This window comes from Sinocyclocheilus rhinocerous, unplaced genomic scaffold (genome assembly GCF_001515625.1).
Source record: "Sinocyclocheilus rhinocerous isolate Xijiao unplaced genomic scaffold, SAMN03320098_v1.1 scaffold623, whole genome shotgun sequence".
Taxonomy (NCBI): domain Eukaryota; kingdom Metazoa; phylum Chordata; class Actinopteri; order Cypriniformes; family Cyprinidae; genus Sinocyclocheilus; species Sinocyclocheilus rhinocerous.
Window position 1 is genome coordinate 611,650 of NW_015644631.1, and position 11,535 is coordinate 623,184.

Below are 11,535 nucleotides of genomic sequence, written 5' to 3' on the forward strand. Positions count from 1 at the left end.
AACTCGGTCCTGCAGAGTTTAGCTCCAACCCTAATTAAACACAGCTGAACCAGCTAATTACGGTCTTATAGGTGCATCTCAATAAATTAGAATGTCGTGGAAAAGTTCCTTTATTTCAGTAATTCAACTCAAATTGTGAAACTTGTGTATTAAATAAATTCAATGCACACAGATTGAAGTAGTTTAAGTCTTTGGTTCTTTTAATTGTGATGATTTTGGCTCATATTTAACAAAAACCCACCAATTCACTATCTCAACTAATTAGAATATGGTGACATGCCAATCAGCTAATCAACTCAAAACACCTGCAAAGGTTTCCTGAGCCTTCAAAATGGTCTCTCAGTTTGGTTCACTAGGCTACACAATCATGGGGAAGACTGCTGATCTGACAGTTGTCCAGAAGACAATCATTGACACCCTTCACAAGGAGGGTAAGCCACAAACATTCATTGCCAAAGAAGCTGGCTGTTCACAGAGTGCTGTATCCAAGCATGTTAACAGAAAGTTGAGTGGAAGGAAAAAGTGTGGAAGAAAAAGATGCACAACCAACCGAGAGAACCGCAGCCTTATGAGGATTGTCAAGCAAAATCGATTCAAGAATTTGAGTGAACTTCACAAGGAATGGACTGCGGCTGGGGTCAAGGCATCAAGAGCCACCACACACAGACGTGTCAAGGAATTTGGCTACAGTTGTCGTATTCCTTTTGTTAAGCCACTCCTGAACCACAGACAACGTCAGAGGCGTCTTACCTGGGCTAAGGAGAAGAAGAACTGGACTGTTGCCCAGTGGTCCAAAGTCCTCTTTTCAGATGAGAGCAAGTTTTGTATTTCATTTGGAAACCAAGGTCCTAGAGTCTGGAGGAAGGGTGGAGAAGCTCATAGCCCAAGTTGCTTGAAGTCCAGTGTTAAGTTTCCACAGTCTGTGATGATTTGGGGTGCAATGTCATCTGCTGGTGTTGGTCCATTGTGTTTTTTGAAAACCAACGTCACTGCACCCGTTTACCAAGACATTTTGGAGCACTTCATGCTTCCTTCTGCTGACCAGCTTTTTGAAGATGCTGATTTTATTTTCCAGCAGGATTTGGCACCTGTCCACACTGCCAAAAGCACCAAAAGTTGGTTAAATGACCATGGTGTTGGTGTGCTTTACTGGCCAGCAAACTCACCAGACCTGAACCCCATAGAGAATCTATGTCAAAAGAAACACTGGGCTTCCATACCACCTCAGCAGTGCCACAAACTGATCACCTCCATGCCACGCCGAATTGAGGCAGTAATTAAAGCAAAAGGAGCCCCTACCAAGTATTGAGTACATGTACAGTAAATGAACATACTTTCCAGAAGGCCAACAATTCACTAAAAATGTTTTTTTATTGGTCTTATGAAGTATTCTAATTTGTTGAGATAGTGAATTGGTGGGTTTTTGTTAAATGTGAGCCAAAATCATCACAATTAAAAGAACCAAAGACTTGAACTACTTCAGTCTGTGTGCATTGAATTTATTTAATACACGAGTTTCACAATTTGAGTTGAATTACAGAAATAAATGAACTTTTCCACGACATTCTAATTTATTGAGATGCACCTGTACTTACGACCTTGTTGTGCACAACTCTAGTAATGTATGCAGTTATTTAGCACACTTAGCTAAATTGACTTTGCACTTACAGGAACAATCATCTTGGAGAAATGGAACGTCAAGGGTCTTAAACTAAAAGTCACAATACACCATTTTACCATATTACCATTGCTCATCCAAAAAAGTAATCATTCTGTCATCATTTATTCACCCTCATGTATGACTTACTTTCTGCCAAAGAGAAGTTTAGCATGGTGTCCTGGAAGCTCTTTAGGGAATGGGGATGATGCCAAGCTCAAAAAAAGGGGCTAAAAAGAAGCATAAAAGTATATGGAAAGTAGTCCATTCAACTTGTGCACTATTTTCCAAGTGTCTTGAGGTCAAACAAATGCTGTGTGTGAGGAACAGACTAAATGTTACACTGCTATTGTTATTTCCTAATAATCGCCTACGCTGTAGCTCAAATCTCTTTTAATATTTTGGTATGTTCTTCACTTAAATCTATCAATATTGCTTCAAAATTCTTTTAGAATACAACATAGAAGTAGTTTAAATTAATAGTCTGGTGTTTTGAATCATTCACTCAGAAATAAGACCTATATCAAGGAAAAATATCTATGACTTTACTAGGAGGTGAGGTGAATAAATAAATAATGACTGTTTTTTTTACCATACTTCTTCAGTTTTTAATGCCACACAGAGCAAAAGAGCACATATCAGCTGTGATGCAACTGTCACATTTACACATCAGTAAACCACAGATTCAACATGAAACCTTTTCCAGCAGAATGTGATGTACCATTGAGCAACACACACACTTTACATGATGAGCTAAGAAGTTCCATGTCTCAGAGAGCTTATTTGGACAGGTCTGTGGTGAACCTGGACAGAGCTGATTCATCCCACATTGGGAAGCCAAACTGTGGAGACAGACACAGGCTGAATTGCTATTAAAACTCTTATGACGAAGACTAGTGGCTTTATGCTTTAAAAAAAAAAAAACCGTTGTCACACAAAATCATCATTTGAACTTGTCTAACTGAACGATACACGAGAAGGCAAGCCAAACTTTAGAGCTGAAGTCAAGAGAGATACTTTTTTGGACCTAAAAACAATCACATCTTATAAAAAATATATTTTGATGCATTACTGATTATAAATATTTTTAGAAGCATATTCCCTTTTCTTCAAATGAAGCTAATTTAATTAAGCCTTAAAGGTACTTAAAGGAATAGTTCGCCCAAAAATGAAAATATGCTTAAAATGTACTCACCCGGCCTCAGGCCATCCAAGATGTAGATGAGTTTGTTTATTCTTTGGAACAGATTTGGAAAAATTTAGCATTACATCACTTGCTCAGCAATGGATCCTCTGCAGTGAATGGGTGCCGTCAGAATGAAGAGTCCAAACAGCTGATAAAAACATCACAATTATCCACAAGCAATCCACAAGACTCCAGTCGCTCAATTAACGTCTGTGCAGACTTCTCTCCTGATTCAGACGAGACAAATTTTTCACTAGAAAAAGCAACATTATGGATACAAGACTCGTATTTTAGCTGGAAGAAACGGTTTGATGTTAAAAACATCTTAACGATGTATGTGTTTCTCAGAAACACACAAGCTTTTAGCTTCAGAAGACATTAACTGATGGAATGGACTGGAGTGGATTACGTGTGGATTATTGTGATGTTTTATCAGCTGTTTGGACTCTCATTCTGATGGCACCCATTCACTGCAGAGGATCCATTGGTGAGCAAGTGATGTAATGCTAAATTTTTCCAAATCTGTTCCAAAGAATAAACAAACTCATCTACATCTTCGATGGCCTGAGGATGAGTACATTTACAGAAAATTTAAATTTTTGTGTGAAGCAGAAGCAGAACACAGCCTCTTTAAATGAGGAATAGTGATGGATTTGCTGATGGACGTGAGGTGAACACACCAAACATGACCATAGTCCAGCGGAGTTAAGGAAACGAAATGTTCCCCCACAAGAGTGACTAAGAATGACCTCTCGACAGAGCCAGCATTGTTTCTGTACATGGCTGGCTGGTCTGGAAAGTATTAGACAGTTTCATCTCTGCAATCAGTCAAGTGGCCGGCAGAACCCAGAGCAGATGCCATCATATCCCCGCGAGGACGCTGGGAACTGATCTCCGTTTATCCCTGTAGGAACGGTCGTTTTCTAGGTGCCACAAATGCACTAAACCACACACAGAGTGCTGGACCTCCCAAAGTTTCCGAGGACTTTTTCAGAGTCTGACCACATAAGTCACGTGACTACAAAACCGTGCATCACAGCTAAATACTATTATGAACAAAGACAGCTTGGCAAAACACGTTACAAAAATAAATAAATAAATAAATAAAATAATGGATTTCTGAAAGCGATATAGCAGGAACATTTCACATTGTATATCTATTTAATGCACAATAGCAAATATATATATATATACAGTGGGTACGGAAAGTATTCAGACCCCCTTAAATTTTTCACTCTTTGTTATATTGCAGCCATTTGCTAAAATCATTTAAGTTAATTTTTTTTCCTCATTAATGTACACACAGCACCCCATATTGACAGAAAGATCCAAGTGAAAGATGTAACACCAACATGTCAGAAAAAAAAAAACATGATTAACTGAGTTGGAAAAAAGATCACCCCCTCCTAAAAAGAATTGTAAACTCAATCAAGTAGCTAATCACCTTCTCAATGGCACACGAAGCCATTTGACTTTCAACTGTGATCAGCTATGCTCATTTTGATCAGCTCAGCATGAAAAGAGCTTTCCTGGAGCATTTCAGTCTTTGGTAGTGCAACTGAAACAAACAATCAATTATGGGTGGCAAGGCACTGTCAAAAGATCTCCGGAATAAAGTTGTGGACAGGAGATAGATGCAAAAAAAACTTCAAAGGCTTTATCAATGCATAGAAGCACAGTGATGCAAGAAAAAAGTCACTCCTCAAGAAAGGCCACATTTAGTCATGACCTAGCTTTGCCAAAACGCACTGTGAAGATTCTGAGTCAGAATCCTCAACACCAAACGATATTTCTGGTGGAAATCCAACACAGCTCACCATCCAAATAACAGCATTCCTCCAGTAAAGCATGGAGGTGGTAATATCCTGTTATGGGGTGTTTCTCTGCAGCAGGGACTGAAGCACTTGTCAGGATAGAAGGAATAATGGATGGGGCAAAATACTGTCAAATTCTTGAGGAAAATCTGCTGCCCTCAAAACTGAGCACAGTGGTAAAGGGAGATAAAGGTAAATGTCCTTGCATGGCCTAGTCAGAGCCCAGACTTAAAGCTTAAACTTTGTCTGTCTTCATTTCAGGCTGCAAAGCAACAAAATGTGATTATTTTAAAGGGGGGTGATTATTTTCTATACCCACTGTATATACGGTGTATATATATATACACATACACTAACAATGTTTTTAGGTCTCAGCGGTGTCATCCTGAAGAGAACAGTGTACTTGATGACAGCTCAGTTTAAACTCATCCACATGTGTTGGATAGGAGTTTGTGTAGCCTACCTCTGGGATGCAGAGCATCAGTGTCAAGCTAGTTTACAGCTGTGATCTTCCACGCGCTGCCAGGAATGCTTCCACATGTGCCACAAAAAGACTCGCTTCAGCACCAACACATGAGAAGTGCTAAATAATTAACAGCAAAAGGAACAAGAGAAAGAAAAGCAGGTTTTTTTTTCTCAAGATCCCCCTGAATGTGGGTCTGATAGCAATTACAGCATTTACAAATACATGGGGGCATTGAGAACCAAACCATGGCAACATTTAAAATCCCTCATGTTTGCTGTTTGTTTGTTGGATTATTTGAGTAAACCGGATCATATCATTTTGGATTTGGCACTTGCGTCTGCATGAGAAACTACGAAAATCAAATACTTTGAGGTACAGATGGTAAGCATTTCATTGAGGGATGTTTAATTTAAACCAATCAGATCCTTATTTCCTCACCAAGCTCACCTCATGCCACCTCCATGTGCCCTATCACGCCACAGCGTGAGCTACAGGACCAACAACGTTAGGAAAATGTGGTCCTGGCAGTGGGCATGGGAACTAATGTCCGTTAGAAGCATCTGTTTTTCACCAAAAAAGGCAATGTTTTGTAATGACTTTCTTCAACACTAATAAACAGAATATTTTTATAAATTATATAAAAAACAACAACACATACATATATTATATACGCTAAATATAATATATATTACTAGTTATAAAGCTATAATTTCAAAATCCCTGGCATTCTTTAGATTTTGGTTGCCCAAAATGGATTTAACTACCTCTAATAAAAGACAAATCAGCTGAACTTCACTCTGGGCAAATCAGCATGATCAAAAACGTCTGTGATTGCATTTTTTCTTCAAATAACAATTAAAGAGAGTAGGGGTGCAACGGATCACAAAAGTCATGGTTCGGATCGTATTAAACATTTTGAGTCTCAGATCAGTTCATTTTTTGGATGAGCAAAAAAATGGTTCTTTATTATTTAAAGAACACTTTAAGTACTTCTTCGATACCACAGCAAAAACTAGTAGCATAACTAATAAAGGTCAAACATTTTTAAAGACAAGTGAACCGTCAGTAATTAAATAAGAACAAATAAACAAATTTCAAGCATAGATAAATAAAACAGAACAAATTTACAAATAAAATAAGGTCTAACATTAGTTTTCAGGTAGAGAAATGTAATAATTAAAGGGTTACTCCACCCCAAAATGAAAATTTTGTCATTAATCACTTACCCCCATGTCGTTCCAAACCCGTAAAAGCTTCGTTCGTCTTCGGAACACAATTTAAGATATTTTGGATGAAAACCGGGAGACTTGTGGCTGTCCCATTGACTGCCTAGTAAATTACACTGTCAAGGTCCAGAAAAGTATGAAAGACATCGTCAGAATAGTCCATCTGCCATCAGTGGTTCAACTGTAACCGTTATGAAGCGACGAGAATACATTTTGTATGCGAAGAAAACAAAAATAACGACTTTATTCAACAATTTGTCTCCTCTGTGTCTCTCCGCATCACTGTAGCGCCATTTTTGAGAATATCCGCTGAACGCAAACTGCGTATGCTATTCTGTGTCAGCCACGACACAAGGATACGTTTTCTACGTGTATTTACGCTTTGATTTGAACAAAAACAGCGCATCCATGCAGCGCGGCTGACAGAAATCCAACTTTCATGACTTGACCCATTAATGACTCAGTTTTGACATTTACCATTGTGTTTCTCCAAAATTACTAATGAAATGTGTGATATCCTTTTGAGATTACAGGAATACCACTGTGTCATCACGTTGTGCAAACTGTTCAAGAAAATGCCTGTTTGTACTTTGACACTGATGGCCCACCTGTAAGGAACATGAGTGAGTAACACATGCTTTAGGAAACAGAAGTCAGGGTGTCCCTAAGTCTTTAGAGGGATATTGTAATGAAAGTGTTGTTTTCAAATGCTTGTGTCAGAGCTGTCCTGGCAGGTCAAACACCTGCTTTCCCAAACCTCAACCTGACCATTTGCGCATGAGTCTTTAGGGTCTTCTGTCAGCTGTTGCACTGAAGAATGCAGCAGCTGTGTCTTACCAGCACCACTGGAAGCATGAAGAAAACCACAAACAAATAACAGTCTGTCGTTACTTGGAAATTAACTTCCCTTCAGGAGCTACAGCTTTTAAAAAAATAGAAAATAACCACAATCACAAACCTCTCCTTAACTAGCTGCACGATTTGAGGAACCATTCGTGTGTAAAGTACAAAATAGGTTTGAAGGAATAGTTCATCTGAAATGTACTCCAAGATGTAGATACGTTTGTTTCTTAATCAGAACTAATTTGGAGAAATTTAGCATTACATCACTTGCTCACCAATGGATCAGTGAATGGGTGCCGTCAGAATGAGAGTCCAAACAGCTGATAAAAACATCCATAAAGTCCATCAATTACAGCTCTGAAGTGAAAAGCTGCGTGTTTGTAAGAAACAAATTCATCAAGACATTTTAAATTAAACCAACACTGTTTGGACTCTCATTCTGATGGCACCCATTCAGAGCAGAGGATCCATTGATGAGCAAGTGATGTAATGTTAAATTTCTCCAAATCTGTTCTGATGAAGAAACAAACTCATCTACATCTTGGATGGCCTGAGGGCGAGTAATTTTTCAGCAAATTTTCATTTTGGGGTGAACTATTCCTTTAATACTTCGCTTTAGGGGCTTGTTTGTCATTGAAAGTATGACTGAAAATAAAATTTGGTTAATGACTTTTAAAAGTATCATTGCATTAAGATCTTATGTAATATCGAACAGAAAACTCATGTCTCAGCAGTCCATTAATTACCTCATATATTTACTAAATTCTAACACTGGCACAATAACACTTACATAAGAGCCAGATTTTAAAGCATATATGGAGCCAAGGCAGCAAGCGGAGAAACGTCAAATGTCCAAAACAGCTTTACTCAAGAGCATAATAATGGATAAACTACAGTGTGGGAGCTCAGACACATCTGTGGGAAGCTACAGAAGACCTAAACACACTCAAAAGTCAGGAAAAGGAGTCTGGAGTCTGAAAAAAAAGAAGCTTTCTGTAAGCCTAGAAGTCATAATGGTAGTTCAGTGCACATAAACCCACAATACACTATCCAAAAACACTAGTCCAAAAGTTTGGGGTCTTTAAGATTTTTTAAAATGTTTTGGAAAGAAGTCTCTTATGCTCACCAAGGCTGCCGTGCTTGATCAAAAACACAGTGAAATAAGTAATATTGTGAAATATTATTAGAATTCCAAATAACTGTTTTCCAGTTGAATATATTTTAAAATGTAACTTATTCTTGTGATGCAAAGCTGAATTTTCAGCATCATTACTCCAGTCTTTAGTGTCACATGATCCTTCAGAAATCATTATAATATGCTGATTTACTGCTCAAGAAACATTTCTGATTATTATCAATGTTGAAAACAGTTGTGCTGCTTAATATTTTTGTGGAAACTTTAAGAAAGACACTTTGTCAGGAATCTTTGATAAATAGAAAGTTCAAAAGACCAGCATTTATTTGAAATAGAAATCTTTTGTAACATTATGTTTCTTGTAACCAAAATAATATCATCATTACTGCAGGTTATATTGTGCAATATTCATTCCCTTTACATGCCAAAGTTACAGTAGCCGCAAAATGTCACCAAGCAACCTAATAAACATTATGAATAATCTTTTATGCAAAATTACGCATTTGCCCAGTTTCCCTTCTTCCAAAACAGACCCTTGACATTTCCATTTAGTCACCTGTGACTAGTCTACTGTGGCAGCAAAAAAGAGAAATGACTTGAACACGACATGATTACGTCTAATGAGTTGAGCAACAGGGCGTTACAGAAATGTAGAAAATCACAGACAATTCATACAAATTTTACCAGAATTTCAAGCTTACAAAACAGCTTAAACACTTTGCACTCTTTATATATATCGGTGGTTCTTTGCTGGAGGGTAATGATCCAAAATGAGCCACAAGTCTGTTCTGAGAGGGACCACAGAGAACATTTCCAAAACCATTTCAAGATGCATGAAACCTCCAAAATTCAGGAGACATTTACAATTTAAACTGTATTTGTTATTTTTTCAATACAGCCTATTTAATTATAATTTGTATCATTATAAATATTTTTTAAATATATTTAAATTGATATTAAATATTTAATTTTAAGGTCATTTTTAAGCTTTTATATACGCATTTGGCAGGGTTTTTTATCCAATTTATTTCTGAAACATCATGTGACACTGAAGACTGGAGTCTGGAGCTGCTGGAAATTCAGCTTCGCATATAATTTATGCATTTACATAATAATATTATAAATGCAATTACATTTAAAAAAAAATATGAAAATAGAAAACCGTTATTTTAAAAGCATTATAAATGAACTAATGAGATGAAATGGCTAGGAACTATACTCTCATTCCGGCGTAATAATCAAGGAACTTTGCTGCCGTACCATGGGTGCAGCAGGCGCAATGATATTACGCAGCGCCTGAAAATAGTCCCAGCTAGGTAACTTCCAACGGAAGGCACGCTCCCTGTGCAAGCAGGTGGTCACGTTGGTTATGTTGAGACCCGGAGATCGGCTGAATGGATTCGAAAACGGTAAAACTCAACTGTTTAACTCTAGGGGAGTTGGAAAATGAGCCTAGAGAGAGGAATCCTCTCTTGAGAGCCGTTTTGGACAAAGCAAACCTTATGTCAGATTCATCTTTCTCCAAGCTTCAGTAATTATGCCACACTATTTCACTACAAACAGACCATTTCTGCAACAATCACAACATGCAGATGGAAACGAGGATGAATTTAACATTAACAAATGCAATAGAGTACAAAACATACTTGGATCCGGTACGTGATCTAGGTCTTGACGCTAGAGTTTACCAAAGACTTCCCAGGCACTGGAGTTCCTCAGCACCCTAGAGCTTGGCAAGAGATCAAACGAGGGGAACCTCCTTTAAAGCTCGACATGAAGAGCGGTAGCTCTCTGGGAATGGTTAAGTGTTGAGAGCGATTTTGGCCAATCACGGGTTCAGTAGAGCCTCAAGCAAGCAGAGATCGCACAGTCTTTCGCTCATCCATGAAACAGATGTGTTCTCATAGAGGAACCAGTGGAGGAGAGGGACATGGGGAATGAACGAGTGAACGAATGAAAAATTGATAGACAGAAACCTCCCTTAAAGGTGGACTGAGGAAATGTTACTGCTCATAAAAAATCCTTACAAGCCAAAAACATATTTTACTTACTTTTTATTCAAAAATACAAATGTATCTCTATTAGAAAGTAATCAATAAATTTTTTTCTCCTGTATAGTTATGTATAGTAAGAGTACGGTCTCACAGAAGCATCCTATTCGAGATGATCCAGTCTCTGTCTACTTTTTACAAAAACGTTAAGAATGTGTCACACATTGGATTTTGTTCCTCATATATTATATAGGAGAAAATGAAGATAAACTTTTAATGTGAATGTTCCACTTAAAGTTGTTCAGTCAAGTCACTTACAATATCATGGGTCAGATTATCATTCTTACAATTTGACTTCTACATAACGTTGCAGTTCCTCAAAACACCGGCCAACTTTAGCATTTGTTGCCCAGTGAGTGTTAACTTTGTACCCTGACTGCATACTATGTGAACGAGTGTCAATCAGCGAGACTATAACGTCATGCTGTGCTGCATAGCGATCTCAGGCGTGCCACTCACCGAGATGTCGTTCTGCACCTTCTCATAAGACAGCTGCAGCAGGGGGCGGCCGGGTCTCTCGGGTGTCAGGTGGAAGCTGTATTCCCCATCCGCTGCCGGTCCCTCTCCGGTCAGAGCCAGATGCAGGTCACCAACATACCTCTCCCGCTCCATCTCGATCTCCTGAGCTTCACGGGACACATCCTCCTCTGAAACTAACAAATGAAACCAATGCAAAGGACTGTTGTTTGAAACGTGGCAGTTTTGAAGGCTCTTCATGTCATTTAAATGGGATCATTTGACGTCCTACCTTTACCACTCCATGCAGAGATGCCATCGGACAGAAGGATAACAAAGCCAGATCCAAGATCCTCAGCCCACTCTAGCTTGAGAAAAAACGTGCGACGAGGCTCAGAGGCAATGGAGATCTGACGCACGCTGCAACACCTGCAGAAACAAATGATCATAATAACATCACACACAGCTAAAACACAAAGACTCTACATCTGTAAGAATGAACAAATGCATTCAAAAAACTTCAAAAGTATCTGCACTAATAATTATAAATACATATGGGTAAAACAGATGTTTAATTTCAACAATTTGTACGTTAATATATATATTAGTATAATATTATAATAATATATATTATTAATATAATATATGCAATATTATAAATAATATTCATTAAAATAACATAGAAACATAATTAAAATAAC

At 38.0% G+C, this 11,535-nt stretch overlaps 1 protein-coding gene across 1 annotated transcript in view; it reads right to left on the bottom strand.

Moving 5' to 3' along the window:
• LOC107758574 (DNA repair protein XRCC4-like) overlaps positions 1 to 11,535 on the bottom strand; it is a 39,260-nt gene that overhangs the window by 27,039 nt on the left and 686 nt on the right. The window contains exons 2-3 of the mRNA XM_016576346.1: positions 11,127 to 11,263; positions 10,838 to 11,031 (exon numbers count right to left, since the gene is read on the bottom strand). Coding sequence (XP_016431832.1) covers positions 10,838 to 11,031; positions 11,127 to 11,263 — 331 coding nt within the window. The remainder of the gene's footprint in view (positions 1 to 10,837; positions 11,032 to 11,126; positions 11,264 to 11,535) is intronic.